This window comes from Alligator sinensis, unplaced genomic scaffold (genome assembly GCF_000455745.1).
Source record: "Alligator sinensis unplaced genomic scaffold, ASM45574v1 scaffold31_1, whole genome shotgun sequence".
In the NCBI taxonomy this organism is placed as follows: Eukaryota; Metazoa; Chordata; order Crocodylia; family Alligatoridae; genus Alligator; species Alligator sinensis.
Window position 1 is genome coordinate 2,040,381 of NW_005841884.1, and position 18,228 is coordinate 2,058,608.

Consider the following 18,228-nt stretch of genomic DNA (forward strand, 5'->3'; position numbering starts at 1 on the left):
CCGCTTTCTTCGCCCTCCCCCAGCCACTGACCCCACCCCTGCTCCTGCTGCCCAGTCACCCCTTCCTATCTGCCCCACACCCACTGCTGAAGGCGGGATCTGTGTGGGTAGGGCGCGATCTGCTGGCTGGATGGGATGGGGCCGCAGGTGGGTGTGGAGCGGTGTCTGGGAGTGGAATGGGCAGGCAGGGCAGGATCATGGGGTGGTGACAGTGCAGGATCAGGGAAGAGCCATGATCTGCTGCCCGCATATCCCTGCAACGGGAGCCAGTTCTGTGGGCAGGTATGTGCCAGGAGTTGATCATGGCTCTGTCCCAGGCACTGGTTCCACTTGCCTATCTTGCTCCCAAACACTGCTCCCTACCCACCTGCAGCCCCATCCTGTCCGCCCAGTCGTGCGCCCTTCTCATGCTGGTCCTGGCCGGTCACCATGGAGGCCTCGGGATCATGGGATGGTGACAGTGTGGGGCCGGCCGTGGGGCAGAGCCATGATCTGGTCCCCGCATGCCTGTGCCTGCGGAGCTGGCACTCATCATAGGCGTGTGGGGGGAGTGGATCGTGCCTCTGCCCTGGGTCTTGGCCCTGCACTGTCACAGTCCTACAATCCCGGCCCTGCTTGCCTGTCCTGCTTGCGAATGCTGCTTCTTGCTCATCTGTGGCCCCATCTCGGCCACTCTGCTGAGCATGCAGCAGAGCTCTGGAGTTTTGTTGGGGTAGGGGGTGCTGCCCTAGCCTGTGACAGCTCACAAAAACTCCCTAAGTGGCCCTCAGGCCCAAATAATTGCCTACCCCTGTTCTAAAGCATTCAGGAGGTGATGTTGTTTTTTTTTCTTTTGTGGAATTTTAAATTGTCTGTGTAAATAGTTCTTGCTTCCAATACATTAACTAGGCAAGCTTTCATTCATTATTTTAATTTTGCAACTTTAGAGAGATGGTATCACAGACCCATGATACTGTACCCCCCCAGTCTCACTGCTTGATTTTCAGCATTTTGCTGCAGGAGGCACAAGTGAAGGAGAACCACAGTTATTGATTCTTAAACTTGTCTCTTTGGGGATACAGATTGCTAACTGATATGCCCATCACATGTGAATGATCTCCATAGGAAAAAGAAATGCCTGTATGTTCTACTCCTTGTTTTATTTTTTATTTTTTTTATTGCCTCTTTTTCTTTAGATGCCAGTCACCGTTGAAATAATATATCCACAGATTTTGGAAGGCTTCCTACCTGTTTGTAATCTGTACATTCATATGTAAGTATAATAAATTGATTTTGCATGCTGTATACCAGGGGTGATAAATTCAGGACATGTGAAATAATGTCTTCTGGTGTCTGCAACTGATAGAGGGGGCAGGGCAAGTGGAGATGGGGCTTGGTGTCTGCTGTTTAAATTTGGGGGACAGAACCCCATTGGGCACGTGTCAATGACAAGGGACGAGCCATGGCTGTGTTGACCACTGCCACTTGCCCTAGTGGATGAACCAAAGGCAGTCGAATGCAGTAAGCACTTCAGTAGATTAGGAACCTCTTCAGCCATAACATTTATGTAATTTGTGATGGTTTAGCTGCATGTAATTGTGATGCAGGAGGTTTGGATTAACGTTGTACTGAGGTGCCATACAAATGAACTGAGAATTGCATGAGGCTTATTAGATATGGAGGTGGTTTTAGAGTGCCAGTCACATAAGCCTGATGCCCCAACCCTGATGCATGGTGGAGCCACTGCAATATCAGATGGTGTGCTCTGTTCTACTTGTAGTGGAAGAACTGACTACATAAAGCATTCCAATTTCTCTGTTTTATTGGCTTAGGGCTGATGCACTGAACAGTATTAAACCTTTTGGAAGGCTGCTGGTGAAAAAATGTAAGGGTACCCTGTTGAAATAGAAAGAATGGCAAGAAGACAGCACAGAACTGATCATATGAATGCACTCTTTACTGAGAGGGGTGTTTCAGAGGAAATGCAATAAATGACCAGTTGAAACCTACAATTTACTAAAGATTTATTCATCCAAAAAGATACTTTTAAAATGTTAAGAAATTTACTTTGCAACCTTAATAGTATCTGCTTCCTTATGTGTACTCGTTACCATATGGTAGTGGTGCTCAAGCTTTTGGCTCCATGGGCCAGATGTGTGGGATTAGTTTGCAGCCTAGATCGAGCCCCATGCACAAGGATTGGGCCATGGGGCCTGACACCCCTCTCTCTTGGGCCCCCACAGTGGGATTGGGTCCTGGGGCCCAGTTCTGCTCCTGCATGCTGGGAATGGGACCTGGTACTGCCCCTTCTGGGCCCTCTGCCCTGGAATTCGTTGCCTGATTCAGTGCATGGGGCTTGGGACTCCCCACGGGTCTGGAAATTTGGCAGCAGAGGGATGATCCCCTGCTGCCAAATTTCTGGATCTATGGGGAGCCCCATGAGCCAAATGGTACAGCACTGCGGGTTTGGGGTTAAGTATCCCTGCCATATGGCATTTGGTAGAATAAGTGGATGAGATCTCTTGTATACCAGTCTTTGAAGGCAATTTTGGCGTAAAGCAGAATTTAGAAATAATTGCAGAAAAATTAAAGATTAATGAAGTTCAGTGGAATGTGAAGTCCATTAATCCTATCTGGTAGGCTAGTACAAGTGTGGCCAACCCGTGGCATGTGTGCCACAAGTGCCATAGGCAGCATCTGTGTGGCATCCTGCAGATCAGGGAGGGAGTTGGGAATGCAAAGACAGACAGGGAAGGGGCAGAAAGCAGAGCAAGAGATTAGGCAGGGGAGAGGGATTGGAGTGGCACTCAAGGAGGGTGCAGAGCTTACTTTGTTTCATGCCTGCCAAAAAGATTGACCCCCACTGACCTAGTACAAAATGCTTTCCAGGTCTGTTGTTTACTGAAGTTGATGTTGTGCATCAGTTCATGGAGCTTGTACTGGAAAACACTTTTCATGTTTTGCTTCATTAATAAGCAATAAATCCAGGGGCATAAAGGCTGCATAAACTGCATTTTTTGTGTGTGTACGGCATGTTGCCAGAGGACAAACTTAACTGAAAGCTTGCCCACAGCAGAAAATGCAGAACACTTAGATTAACATTGCTGAAACTTACTATTTTAATGAGATTTTTCTTTGATCTGGAATTAAAATGGGGATGGTACCATAATTGTTTGTTTGTTCAAATATCTACGTAACCAAAAGTAATGTTTTACAGGAATGAGGTTAATAGCACTGATAAAAATGTATTGGTAATTGGATGGTTTTGTGTGTGGGGGGGGAAAAACAACTTAATTAAAAAAAATCCATAAGCAGGATATTGTAACAGTTCAAGATCCATAATATTAGTTTGTCTTTGCTATACAGTTTAAACATCAGCTTATTTTGTCAATATTGTAGTTGCTGCAAGAGGTGCCAGTGCCTATATGTTCTGGTTCTGGCACTGTGGCACAAAACTGAAGTCGAATACCTCTGGATATATATATAGGGAAAAGATACTGTAATGGTCTTTTGAATTAAGCTTGTTCACAGAACCATTTTTTTTTTTCTCCACAGGGGGCGTTTTCTTCCCATCTGTCGTGTTAATGACTTTCAGATTGCTGATATCATAAATCCAAGTAAGCAAGCATCTCTTAACCCACCCATGGCTTTACATACTCATGTGATGTCTAAACCAATTTTGTAAAATACCTTCAAAGACTCTTGGGATTTTCCTTCTGTTAGGAAATGTCAAATTGTGTTTGTGAAGTTTTGTGGTGAAGCCATCAAATGCCCTCTCTTGCAAACCCTGGTGACAAGGCCAGCTCCAGTGAGCAGTTATCTATCCTTGGGATACCTCAGCCAGTCCAGTTAATATTCATTTATCTTGGATGCTTTCTGAAACTGGCCTGCTACTGACCTGATGATAAACTGTGATAATTTTTGCAGTTGTTTTTTAATGTTTATTATTACCCTAAAATGAAAAGAAATTACAAAAATAATAATGATTAGTAGGTGACTGTGTTTTTAGATAATTTCTTAATGTTTCTATTTTCTGCCAGACATTGAGGAGTGTCTTGCCCTTTATTCTCTTTACTCAGTTCAAATGGAACTTCAGAAAGGTCCATGCATTTCATGGACTGATCTTCGGATGTTCTTGAATAGTCTGCTGGAATCCCCTTTATGGCTGTCCCCAGGGTTTAGTACAAGATATTTGTGTGGTTAAGAGACCCTTTTTGCCTCCATTCTACCTCTTTACCAGTTCTTCTGTACCAACTTGTACATAACTTTTTAAGCAAATGGCTGTTTTCTAGTTATTATATCCAGTTTATACTTTTTGTTAAACTGTATGGGGTCCTTGAGACTTCATGTAGTCACATCAAACTCAAAGCTTTATGTGGTTTCTGCTAAGATCAAGTGTAGGTTGCGGGGATGTTTGTTTTTTTTCCCCCTCTAGTTACTGATAAGGTAACAGCTACAAGGTTTGACATAGGTTTGTTTAATTTTTTGAGAAACGTGGCTTAATCACATCACTTTTAATGCCATTTCACCTGTAGAAATTTATTTTTTATAAATGCATTTCAGTGATGCATATCTTTAAAATAACAGAAAAATGTAATTAGAGTTATACAAGACATTCTCCTCTTGGACAATGTGGATAGTCAGTCTCAGAACTTCCTTTGAAGTAATAGTACATTTTTAACAAAAACCCAGTGGTATCTTTAACTTGGTACTTTTTTATCTTCCATCTTTGCTCCTGTTTTGCTGTCTGAATTATGCCATGTTCAGTTTTTTTTCCCAATTAATCATAGTGCAAATGGAAATTAAAACACTTGCTATTCTTTGCTGTTTCTTTTTAGAAGCAAAGCGGACAGCTCGCTTCCTCAGTGCTATTCTCAACTTCATTCACTTCCAAGGATCATGTCGTAATGCCTACCTGGAATTACAATGGACATACGTAAGATTTAGTATGGTTTATGGCAGTGGTTCTTGTCTCTAGTGGGTTATGGAATAGAGAAGATCCCACACAACTTACTGATTCGTTTGATGCACTGGCTGGGGAAATTTTTAGCTACTTGCACGATTTCACAATGATTGCACGCTTAATTCATACAGCACAATTTTATTTTAAAATTCTTTGCTACGCATATTACACTGCTTAGCTTTAAGAAATACCACAAACATTAAGAACACAATAATTACATATATCAGAAACAATGCTCCGAATGCACTTCCTTCCCAAACAATGCTATAAGAATTAGTATTACAAAAACAACTACAATTACAACTAAAAGTTAAATTTGAATCAATACTATTATTTTTCATAATACACTTACAATCCTAGAATTCCGAGAAGCCAAACACCTAGATATGGTTTCATTCCTCAGTAGTACAATTTAATGGGTTGGCCTCAGTAGTACGATTCAATGGGCTCGCCTCAGCAATACGATTCAATGGGCTGGCCCCAATACTGATAGGACTAAGTCCCCTTCCTTCAGTTCCTTTTGGGTGCTCTGCGGCTTCAGCGTGAACTAAGAGATTTGTGTTCACGGAGAGGGTGGTTCAGGTGATCAATCTGATCCGGCCTACTCTTACTTAACAGATTCTTTTGCTTGGTAATCAGTTTCTTTTGTTGATCATTTTAATTACTTTGGGGAATTTCCATATCACTGAATTGACTTTTATTTCCAATCTTTTAAAAGGCTCCTAGGGTTTGATTTCTTGGAATGTGGGATGTTTGCTTAAGGGTCATTTTTAGGTTAACTTTGTTAAAGGCCTCTAAAGATAAAATTCAAGAGTTAAGTCTTTGAGCAAAGTCAGGACCTTCCCCACGTAGACCAAAACAATGGCCTAGATAAGAAGATGAATCTTGTCTTCTTCCTAAACTGGCTAATGGGCAACTATTACAAACATTTAAACTATTTCATTCAATATGACAGTTCTCATCCTTTTTTCCTACCAGGACCCATTTGCAAAGGTTCATGGCCTGTCCCAATCCGCGCCCCCCAGCCAGGCTGGTGCATGACCCACATTTCCCAGGCCCCCTCTCTCCCCTCCCAGCCATGCTGGTGTCCCTCATTCCCAACCTGCAGCCAGCTGCCCCCTTCCTGCTCGGGCCAAAGCGCGGTGGCTGTGGTGGCTCCAGTTTGTACAGGTGGCAGTAGAGTGAGTCCAGCCCCAGCATGGGCCAGTAGGAAGGAGGGGAGGCCTGTGGCAGGCCCTCCCCCGGGCCGGGGCTGACGCTGCACCAGGCAGCCTGATCACAGCCCCTCCCACCCCCAGAGCACCATCTCTTGGCTGTCCTGCCCCTGCAAGCAACCAGCCCGACCTTGCAGCTCTCCCCTGCTCCCTACCCCCGCTAGAGGGGCAGGTGCCTTCCCATTGCCCCTCTGCCTTTCTGCAGTCTTGGTGCTTTCCTGGGATCAGCGTTTCTCAACCCGTGGCTTGTAACCCTCTGAAATCTTGCGACCCACTTTTGGGTCAGGACCCACAGGTTGAGAAATGCTGGTTTATGGTACAGCTCGGATATGTCCTTCAAAAATATATTGATTTATGCCTAGAAGTAGGAAGGATGAGACATTCTGTTGTTGAAGTGTACTGGTCTCATCTATGTATATTACAGCATTTTGTGCTTCTGTATAATAGTTTTTGGAATAAATTCCAGGTGACTCTTACCTACATTAAGAGCGTAGACAAAAGTATAAGGCAGTGTATAAGGAGTTAATTGAATAATGGTAAGTTCTATTGTGTCAATGAGCTGTAGGTATCAAGCAAGTATATGAGTAAGTGGCATCAAAGACATTGCTGGAATTCTCTTGAGGAACCTTGTCCATTAGATTTTTTTATCCATTTTCAGCCCAGTTAAGCATGTCATAGTGTCTGGAATAAGTGGTTGTATAAAGAACAGTTTGATCATGGCTTTTGAGGTCTTGTCACTACGGTGCACTCTTTTCTACGTGCAGATGCAGACTGCTTAAAGTAGCAAGGTATGCTTTTGACCTGTAGAAGTTGAAAAGCTATTGCAGAACTATCCAGCTTATAACTAGGTGGGGGCCAAGCAACCCTTGGAAACAGCAAGGCAAGCTATAGGTCTCCCAGGCTGCAAACCATGCCCCACTCTCCACCACTTCACACCCACACGGGCACCCCCTCAACTACCCCTTGTTGCCCTGCCCTCTGTAGGGTAGGATGTGGATATCAAAGGAGAGAGTGGAGATCCCAGGGGTATCCCACCAACTCTGGCATGGGGGTGGGGTGGGAGCATTTGCCAGGCAGGAACCTGGGAGCAGCAACTTAACCACATGGGCCTCATTTGGTCTGTGGGCTACTAATTAAACAGCCCTGAGCTATTATATCCTTCCCTCTTAATTGAGGTCCTAGTTGTTGTGATGCATTTGGTTACTTTCCAATTAGAATACTCTAGTTTTGCTGAACATATCCAGTACCTAGAAAATAGATTGTTGATGCACATAAATAAATATACATCCAACAGCCAAAGCTGATGTAGTTGTATCACACTGGTGCTCCATTAACTCTTTTATTTTTCACTTCCAATCTGAATTCAAAGCCCTAATACTAATATATAAGGCTACGGCTAGAGAAGGTTGGCTGCAGTGGAAACTGTTTCAACACTTTCTACATTTTGAGGTAGATTCAATCTACAGAGATGCTATAACTATTGAGACCTAGGCTAAGACTTTGGGGCAAGACACTTAGCTCCAGGAACTTGTGTATGGCTGCTTGTGCCAGAGAATGAGAATGAGGCTGAACCTATGGCAACAGGAGGAGAGGACTTTTTGCTTATCCTCTATTCAAGGCTTGGCTGTTTCTAAGGTTCCTTTTGTTTAAGTTGAAGAACATAAACTGGGTATGGCTGCTTCTGATTCTTGGGTACATATTGGTTCTGTATCTTGTATACAGAGTCTTTTGATTTGAAAGGCTTGGCACAAAAGCTCTTTGTAATGAACAGTATGTAAATAAGTGAAGCATTAACTTGATCAGTCTTTTTTTTTTTTCTTTTTATAATGCAGGATGTGGGTTTCTGAAGGAGCTTGAGCCTGTATGGAGTTGATAGCATCCTAAAGAACACAATTTGCCACAAACTGCAGTTTTTAAAAATATGCATTTGAATATATCTATACTTAACTTAAGCTCAGTGCGAATCAGATTGGCTATCAATATATGTCATACTTTTTCTGCTACATGTTTTGTGTTTTGGATATATTTGGAAAAAAATATGTACTGAAATTTTTAAGGTAAAGCTTTAGTACAGACTTTAATACCTTCAGAAATATTCAAGCTTTGGGTGTGAAGACTTGGATATTTGAAAAACTTCTGCTTTGAGGGGATGTCAGAGGTATCAATCATCTGTCAGAAAAGTGAAGCTAATACTGTAGACTAGTCTAATTCTTTCACTAATTATCTCAGCTGTATTAACAGCACAGGCAAATTGACATGCACGTGGATTGTGGGACCAACCTGGCTCTGAGTCAACATACCATAAGCTAATTAAAATCTACTTCTGACATCTGCTGTAAACTGTATCGCTGAAAGTCTTAAATTTTACTTTACAGAAATCGGCTATGGAAAAAATACAGCAGTTGCAAACAGCAAATCAACAGGCAGCAATGAAGCTGGAGAAACTTGAGTGAGTACAAGATCTAATAATTAATTGACTTAAGTGGTCTTTTCTAGTTATAACAAATGTGTGACATTTAACTGGGAATATAATAGTTGTTGAGATGGTTTGTTTGGTTGTTTTTTTTTTAAGAGATATACAACAAAAAACCAACACCAAAATGTGGCTGGTTACTGATTTCCTTAAATCAATCTGGGAACTGTATGGCATCTTTAACAAACAGTTTGAGAATATTCCATCTGCTAAAATCAAAAAGTTAATATTATCTTCTTTCCAGGTTGTAGGAGTGAAAGCTTGCTTTTTCTTTAAAGAAATGAGTAGGGAATCAAAAGTGAGTTTGCAGTTAATCCTGAAATTTGGCACGGTAAGAGATGAAGCAGGACTTCAAGGACATGTTACCACTTTGAATGAATGAAGTCTATGTTCTAGGGCAGTGGTGCCCAACCTTCTGGCTCCATGGACCAAATGAGTGGGCAGGGTTGATCTGTTGGCCAGATCCTGCATGGGTCAGTTCACAGGGGCAATCCTGTGTACCTGGGTCTGGCTGTACGTTGGCTCAACGCTGCTTGCCTGGATCCGGCTGCACACTGGCCTGTGGTGTTGAAATTTTGGCAGCAGGGAAGTATCGATGCTGCCACCACTCCCCTGCTACCAAATATTCAGACCTTTGGGGAGCTGTGCAGGCCAGATCTGACCCATGGACTGGAGGCTGAGCACCACTTCTGGAGCATATAATTTAAGGTCTAATCTGAGAACACTTGGCTGCTTTGGGACTTGAGATTCATAATAGATAACTCATTGACTATGATATCCCATCTGATTCTGTGATAGCTACTGTTATCCATGTATATAAGTGCAAGAATACTGAGTAGGAGTGGCATTACCTCTCTGATATTTGGATTGCAATAATGTTTTCAATAGTATGTCCATCTGGTGCCTACACTTCCAAAGAAATGTTGCAGAGTTCAGCAAAGTGCTGCAAGAATGTTTCACAATCTGCAAAGCCCACCTTATTAGTGGCTAACTTCAGCTCAATCTGTTTATCTAATAGGTGAGTTAGTCATGGGCTAAAGATATTTAGATGGAGAGAAGATTTGAAAGTAAAAAAACTCTAGCCTGTCAGGAAAAGGCAAAAAGAGATCAATAGCTGGAAAGTGAAGCTGAACACATTTAAACTAGAAACAAGGTGTACAACTTTACTAATGAGAGTGATATGCTGTGGAGGCATCATGTCAAAGGAGAGGGTTTTTTTAAGGAGGAACTTGAAAGAGAAAATGAGATAATTTATTGATGTTTATAGATATCTCCTAAGCATGAGTGGTACCATGGGGGCAAACTGCAGGTGCTTATTTGAAAATCCAGCAAGTGTCTGCTGGAGTTTGATATTATGGGGTGATTTGAGGGGAGGACTTGGCTTCCTGACATGAATGAAAGATGTTGGTAGAGTTGGGTACAGGCTTTAAAGGGCTTTGAAAATGAAGGCAAGCATCTAACACTGATAGAGCAGGGGATACACTGGAAGGATATATAAGGAAGGTTATTATAATTAAAGCCACGGTGTAGGAAAATTATTTTTTGCAGTCAGTGTTCTTTGGGTAAATGTGATATATTTGATTAGACCAACTAAATAATTGGAAAAATTGTTCTTTGCAAGCTTTTGGGCACAAATGCCCTTCTTCAGGCATATAGACAGTCTGTAGGTGAATTATGTGCTCTCCTGAGTAGTGTAGAAGTCAAAATGCATGTCTGAAAATACAAATGCGTGACAGTGAGGATCAGAGGGGTGGAAGACAATAGGTGTGAGACAAGAAAAGGGAGGGGGAAGGGGCAATGTTGAACTAGCAATAGAAGAATGTAGCTGGTAAAATGCAGACAAGTTCCCTGGGGTTATCAAATGGCGGGCAGGTTATAATGTGCCATAAATCCAGTGTCTATATTTAGTCCATAAACCTACTAGATACAAAAAATCATGAAGTGAAGTTCGTAGGCTTTTTTACGAACAGTGTTTTGTAAATTCCCTTTGAGGAGTAGAACTGAAAAATGGAGGGAAGGTGGTTATCTTGTGAGAAGTGTGCACCTACAGTTAATTGGGTATTTTTGTCTTTGCTAGATTTTCAGTGTGCATTCATTCTGGTGCACGGTTGTTGTTTGGTTTCTCCCACAAGTTTTTGATCCAGGCACTTAGTGCACTGCATGAGATGTATTGCATTTCTGGAGGTGCAGATGTAAGAGCCAGGAATGGTGATTGGTTCTGTTGTGAGGTGTAGTTATTGTGGGGGTGGTGGAAATGTGTTGACAGGCTTTACGTTTCTTTCCCCAGCATGGTTTGGATCCATTTGTTTTTGCTTTGGGCCATAGGAAGTTTGCTTCTGGTGATGAGGTTGGTGAGGTTTGGTGCTTGTTTAAAGACTAGGATGGGTGGTCCTGGAAAGATTCTTCAGCAGTTCTTCATATGGTATCTGGGTGGCTCTTTCAAAACTATGATCTATATCTCTGGAGGAGTGTCCTTGTTGGGTGAAAGCCCTTTTGAGATTTGTGAGGTGACGATCATGGGTGTTCTGTTCAGTGTAAATTTGGTGGTATTGGAGGGCTTGGCTGTATATTACAGCTTGTTTGGTGTATTTAGGGCGATTGCTGGTTCTGTGTAGATATGTATGTTGGTCTGTGGGTTTCTTGTATATGGTGGCATGTATTTTATTATCTGGATATTGGGGTGTACCAATAGAGATTTTTGGGGCCAATACCAATAGCTGATACTTAAGGAGGCATATCGGCTGATACCGATCTCTCCCTCCGCCCCTTCCACCACACTGGACTTACCAGCTGGAGGCAGCTGTATTGGAAATTGGAAGGGGGTGGGGGCAAATCAATGCCGCCCCCCTCCCCAGGTGAGGGAGGGGGCAGGAGCAGGTGCTGCCCAGGCCGGCTGTGGTGGGGGGGGGGGGGGGGGGAGGGACAGCTCAGTGGAAGGGGGGGGGTGCCCCCTGCCACTGCTTGTGCCCCAGGAGGGTGGTGGGGGCATATGCCTCCCAGATCTGCATAGGGTGGGGCAGGCTGCAGCTAGTGCTGTGCGGGGCTCTTCTTGGTGGGGGCTGGGCTCAGAGCGGGTGCTGGCAGCACTGGGAGGATGTTGCATCCACCCCAGATTTCACCACCTTTCCGCTCTCAGTGCCACCACTGCCAGCCATCCAGCACAGTCCTGGCTCAACGCCCCACCTCCACCCATGCTCTGGGAAGAGCTGGGGCTGTGCTGGGCAGCTGGTGGCGGCAGTGCTGGGATCGAAGTGGCGGCAAAATTTGGGGTGGATGCAGCATCCTTCCAGTGCCGCTGGTGCCTGCTCTGAGCTCAGCCCCTGCTGAGAAGAGCCCTGGCTGTAGCCTGCCCCGCCTTGCCCTGCCCTGCACAGATCTGGGGAGCACATGCCTCCCCTGTGCCCTCTTGGGGTGCAAGTAGCAGTGGGAGCCACCCTCCACATGAGCCGCAGCTCCAGCCTCCCCCCGCCTTGCCTGGGCAGCACCTGCTTAACACTGAAAAATGCAAGGTCCTCCACCTTGGGAGGAAAAACCTGCAGCATCCTTATAGGTTCGGCAGTGCTATGCTGGCTAGCACTACGGAAGAAAGAGACTTGGGGGTCATGATTGACCACAGGATGAACATGAGCCTGCAATGCGATGTTGCTGCTAGTAAAGTGACCAAAACGCTGGCTGGCATCCCAAGAAGCTTCTCAAGGAAATCCTGGGATGTCATTCTCCCCTTGTACTCGGCCTTGGTGAGGCTGCAGCTAGAGTACTGCGTCCAGTTTTGGGCCCCCCAATTCAAAAAGGATGTGGAGAAGCTTGAGAGAGTCCAGAGAAGAGACGCGCATATGATTAGAGGTCAGGAAAACAGACCTTACAACGACAGGCTGAGAGCCCTGGGGCTCTTTAGCCTGGAAAAGCGCAGGCTCAGGGGTGATCTGATGGCCACCTATAAGTTTATCAGGGGTGACCACCAGGATCTGGGGGAACATTTGTTCACCAGAGCGCCCCAAGGGATGATGAAGTCAAACGGTTACAAACTACCGCAAGACTGATTCAGGCTGGACACGAGGAAGAATTTCTTTACTGTCCGAGCCCCCAAGGTCTGGAACAGCCTGCCACCGGAGGTGGTTCAAGCACCTACATTGAACACCTTCAAGAGCAAACTGGATGCTTATCTTGCTGGGTTCCTATGACCCCAGCTGACTTTCTGCCTTCAGGCGGGGAGCTGGACTTGATGATCTTCCAAGGTCCCTTCCAGCCCTAATGTCTATGAAATCTATGAAAACCTTTGCAAGGCATGTGAGTCTGGATCTGAGGACTTCAAAAAATCAGTGTCAGTCAGAACTGATATGGAATCTATTAGTATATACTGTGTTTTGCTATCTTGACCACAGTGACAGAAATGAACTGGGTATGTAATGGTATGAACACTAAAGACATTCCCCTGCACTTACTTTGACTATTTATAGGTAATAGTGTGAAAACAGTGTCCCCAAATTAGAGAAGGGAAAACTCTTATTTTAAACATGTCTCAGACAAATATTTCTATTAATTCCTTTACAGTCTAATTCCTGTAATACGTGGTACTTCCAGCATGAGTGGTATAAGATACCCTGGATGGACAAAGCCACCTCCCTCTATTACTATTCAGGTTGTCAGTCCCCTTCTCACTTGCAGCTAGAATTCTTTCAGGCATATTCCCCACCTCTCTGCTATTGTCCTTTTTAAATCTGTAGCCATCTTTCATTCTTATTGGCTATTTTCCAAGGGCTTTCTAAAAGCAAGGGCTTTTGTTTTTTTGTTTTTTGTTTTTTTTAACAAACAAACAAAACCTTTTAGCAGTTATGTTCAATACAGACGTGCAGAGCCTCTTATCTGCCAAGTGTAAGTCTTAGGTCTTAAGTCTTCAATAATGTTGCACACATTTTATACATTAAATATCTAGACTGATTTGCCACAGTATCAGTTTTACTCCTGTCTTTGTACTTTTTCATGTTACATCTGAAACATACAATTCCCTTTCCTTAATGCTCCCAACCTTCTCCCTCTTTACTTAAGTAATCGTTTGGATCATACAGTCAACCCTGGAATCTTTCAACAACATCCTGCCAAAGCAGAATTTGAATTACTATCTTGAGTTTGAGTCTCTATCTGGTTACAAGGGTGTCTTTCTGATTGTAAGTTCTTTTAAGGTGGGGAAAAGTGTTTTCTTTTCTGTGCTCTTGAGTCCAGGGCTGTAGTGACACTTAGCATGCACTAAAAATGTCCAACTCCATTTTTTTTGCATTTAGTACCATTCCTGCAGAGCAGCAGGCAGAGTTCAAGCAACTGTCTGATGACATTCAGGAACTGCGGCAACTGCTAAATACAGAGTATTGTCGAAAAACGGTATGACATTTATTTCTCTCTAGTGCTTAGTGTTTTTGATGTGGATATTATTTCTTTTGGTTTGTCAGAAAACATTAGAGTGTTACTTCTGATTAAAACAAAAGATACAAAATCAAAATATGAAGGTATTTATTAAAGGTGCACCGATACGTTGGTCCTATATTGGATCGGCACTGATATGAGGAAAATTGAGAGTATCAGTAATTGGGCTTTTTTGACTGATATGGCCTATAAATGCTGTGGCGCTGGGGGGGGTGCTGCAGCCACCCCAAAATTTGTCGCTGCCCACCCCGAGCATAGTTTGGCCTAGTCCCACTGGGAAGAGCCTGGTGCAGCCTCGGCCCCAGCTTGTAGCAGTAGCCTGTCCTTGCCCATGCACAGATCCGGGGGCACATGCCTACCCCCTTGCCTCCCTGGGCCCAGCTGCAGTGGGCCCCCAGCTGCCCCCCATCCCGCTTGGCCTGGAGTGTGGTGGCTGCGGTGGCTCTGGCTCACATGGGTAGCAGCGGAGCGAGTCCGGCCCCAGCATGGGCTGGAGGGAGCAGGAGGAGAGGCCTGTGACATGTCCCCTCCCCTGGGCCTGGGCTGCTGTGCTGCTGGGCTGCCCCTCCTGCCCCCCAAGCAGCATCTCCCAGCTGCCCTGTCTCTGCAAGCATGGGCACCAGCCCCGGTGCTGTCAGCCTGGCCACACAGCTCTCCCTTGCCTCCTTACCCCTCACACTAGAAGGGGCAGGTGCCTTCCTGCCACCCCTCTGCCCTGCCACAGCCCGCAACCCTTTGAAATATTCTTGTGATCCACTTTTGGGTCATGACTCGCAGGTTGAGAAATACTGTTCTAAGCAGCTAAGAGAATACTGTGGCTATCATTGGGTGATGGTGAAATTTGAAAGGCTTGCTCTTAAAAGATCAAAAGACCCTGACCACTTTAAAGGTGACCCTGGTAGAAAGGAAGGGGAGGAGGTGGTCAGCATGCCATGAGGCTGACAAACTGATGGGGAAATAGGCAGGAGTTGCAGGCCAACTGGCTGGAGCAGGGGCAGCTAACAAACTATGTGAAGGCCATGTGGTTAGACTACTTTCTGTGGTTTTTACCTTATGTACCTTCTGTATTCCTACTGTTTTTAAAATTGAAAAGTAACTCTCTTGGTGCATCTACATGTGTGCTTTACTGCAGACTAATTAGCTCCGCAGTAAAGCATCACAGTCTACACGTGTACTGGTATTAAGGTGCAGTAAACTAATTAACTCCACCATAGGATAGTGCTGTCGAGGATAGCACTATGGTGGAATACTTTACTGTGCTGAAATGCACATGTAGATGGCGACTGGGGGCATAAATTGTGCCTGGTCAACCTAGCCAGCTAGGGTCTTGACTCAAATTGCTGCTATCCTGGGCACACGTGTAGATGCTGCACCCAAGAACAGTTGACTCTGGCATGGACTGCACCAGAGTTTATTGCATCACCTTAATTTCACACGTAGATGCACCCATTGAGATAATTGTCCCTATATGTAACCACAGCTTCTGGAGAGAAGTCTATAACAGGGTCCCTGACCACAGTGAGACCTTCTAAAGTATTCATGGTTGATGGTAAGGGGGTTGTAATCCAAACTGATGTTGCATCTCAGGTGAGAGGTAAGGGCCTTGACACCTGTGGAAGGGTACTTGGTGTCAGAAGTGTAGAAGCTATATAGTAAATGCTCAGGTCACACATGTAATTGGCTCCTTTCTTAATTGTTGAACTGTTTTCTTCATTAGACAGCTTTGCAAGAAGTAACCTCACAAAAAAAATCAGAAGTTTCAGAGAGAACCCGAAGTCTCGTAAGTATAATACAATTTAACTGGTGTATGAATGGTAGCCTGCAGTAAGTGATGGACCTTGTCTTTTGAGAGTTTCATATTTAGTTTGAGTTTTTATAGAGAAGCACAATATGAGCAGTTTAGAAGATGAGATTTAGGATTACATTATAGAAGCCACTTTGTCTGTGCAATGATTAATCTGCACATGAAGAATTAAGTCTGTTTTTTCTTGTCACGTTTGAAATGCCATTTTCTGGAACAGAAGTTCCTTTAGGCCTTCTCTAAGGCTAGAGTAAGTACAGGCGTGTCTTACTCTGTACTTTGTGTAAAGACCCCAGTGCAGCCCCAGCCTGCAGTGGCAGCCACCCCACCCTGCTCCGCTCGCAGATCTGGGGGCAGGCACCCCCCATACCCTCCTGGGGTGTGTACTGCAGCGGGAGCTGAGCCCCCTGGACGAGCTGCAGATCCCTCCTGTGCCTGTCCCACCCGGGCTGGGCAGCCCTGGCCCCACTTCTCCCTCACTGCAGGGGCCTTGATCTGCCACACGCCTTCCCTCCCTGCTCCCCTTCCACCACAACAGATTTACCAGCTGGACGCCTCTTCAAGCCACAGGGCTGCATATCAGAAATCAGATCGGTATCAGCCAATATGTCTCCTTAAAAATTGGCTATCGGTATTGGCCCCAAAAATCTCTATCAGTGCACCCCTTGATAATTCTAATGATACCTACCTTCCATTTCAGTTTGAAATGAAAATCCTTTGTGGAGGTGGTAAATTTCTTTCTTTTTGTCCTTAAATCAGAAAAAGTGATTGGATCAGCGGTGTTGCTCAAGATACAGCCTTATCATTGACCTGCAGTGCTGCCTTGTAGGTCTTGGATTGGCCCCATGTGCTGCATGCAGCAGTGAGTAGAACTCATCTGGTGTGCACTGCACATGGGGCTGTGGCTGAACCTGGTGTGTGTAGCACACAGGTGTGGGGCTGATCCAAGGTACACAATGAATATGGCATTTATACTGGACTGGCCCTGAATTCTGCATCCAGAGCTGGTCTATTTTGGGTCCACAGACTGGCTTATGCTGCAGTTGGCATGCACAGCTGGTCCAGTGCAGGTGCCACATGCAGTGCACACCCTGTATGGACTCTTCACACCACATACAGCGTGTAGTTCTGGGATCAGTGCATGCTGCATACAGTGACCATACCAGACTGGCTCTGCATGCTGGCTCTGCTGTGCTTGTCTGGTTTGTGGGTCTGATTTGGCCTGCAGGCTGGCTTCATGCCTGTCATTAGGCTCATGGGGCCTGATATGTTAGATACTGCTGGACCTAGATCATTATGATAACATACAAGTACCCAAATGAATTAAGTAGGTTAAAAGGGGACGGAATTTTATTGTGCATCAGCTGCTTTGTTGCAATTGCACATGTGCATGCTCTTACTCTGCAGTGAGTAGAAGCTAAAGAGCTTATGTACAAGCAGTTACCACAAGTAACTGGTATGCAATAAAGCTCTGCCTCCTTGACACTTGGTACATTACCCATATGTCCATACTCACAATTTGAGATAGTATAGTATGCAAGGGACAGAATGTTGTTGTAATCGGGGATTGAAGAAAAACTTCATACTGCATTATATTAGAAAGTATATAATTATGTAATGCAAGATTGTTGCATTCCATGAAAACAAGAGTATAGTGCAGGGGTAGGCAATGTTTTTTGGCTGGAGTGCCGAAAAAACCACAATGTCTACTTCGGAAGGTGCCAGAGTGCCGGCATGCCAGAAAAACAAGGGGGGGGGAGTACATGGCAGGACACTGCATATTAGTATATTTAATAATCATAAATGTTCCCTTTTTTGTTGTGTATTCCTTTTTTGTTGAGCATGTTGCAATGACAAAGAGAGAAAAAAGAGACAAATAAGAGAGAGAAAAAGGAGAGCAGAGAGAGAACCAGGCACACACACGCACATAGAGAACCACATGCGCAAACGCAGAGAACCAAAACACACCCAGAACAGACAAATACACACAAACATCCAGAACCAGACACGTGTGCTCACACAGAGGCAGACAAACGCACAGAACTAGATGCGCAGGCGCATGGAGCCAGGCTCCTGGGCCACGACAAAGTCTGACCCAACAATGCCCTGGTCCCGGCAGAGCCCCTGGGCTGCAGTGCAACTGGCCGAGGACCCGGCCTGGAGCCTGCCCATCAGCCCAACCACCCACCCCCCACAGGTAAGCTCGCAAAAGGCTAAGTGCTCCTGGCAAGGGGCAGCACCAGCCTCATCCTTTGCACAGCTGGGCTGGGCTTGGAATGGGTGGGAGTCAGGTAGGCTCAGCTGTAAGCCCTGCTGCAAGCAGTTTGGGCTCTGTGGTTGGCAGCAGCTACTGGAGCCTGGCCTGGCTGCAGCCAGGGGG

The 18,228-nt window shown here is 45.0% G+C and overlaps 1 protein-coding gene across 1 annotated transcript in view; it reads left to right on the forward strand.

Annotated features, from left to right (window-relative positions):
* Nucleotides 1–18,228, forward strand: part of NUF2 (NUF2, NDC80 kinetochore complex component) — a 41,168-nt gene that overhangs the window by 11,050 nt on the left and 11,890 nt on the right. Inside the window, exons 4-9 of the mRNA XM_014516916.2 lie at nt 1,176–1,252; nt 3,535–3,596; nt 4,818–4,915; nt 8,532–8,605; nt 13,909–14,005; nt 15,765–15,827. Of these exons, the coding sequence (XP_014372402.2) occupies nt 1,176–1,252; nt 3,535–3,596; nt 4,818–4,915; nt 8,532–8,605; nt 13,909–14,005; nt 15,765–15,827 (471 nt within the window). The remainder of the gene's footprint in view (nt 1–1,175; nt 1,253–3,534; nt 3,597–4,817; nt 4,916–8,531; nt 8,606–13,908; nt 14,006–15,764; nt 15,828–18,228) is intronic.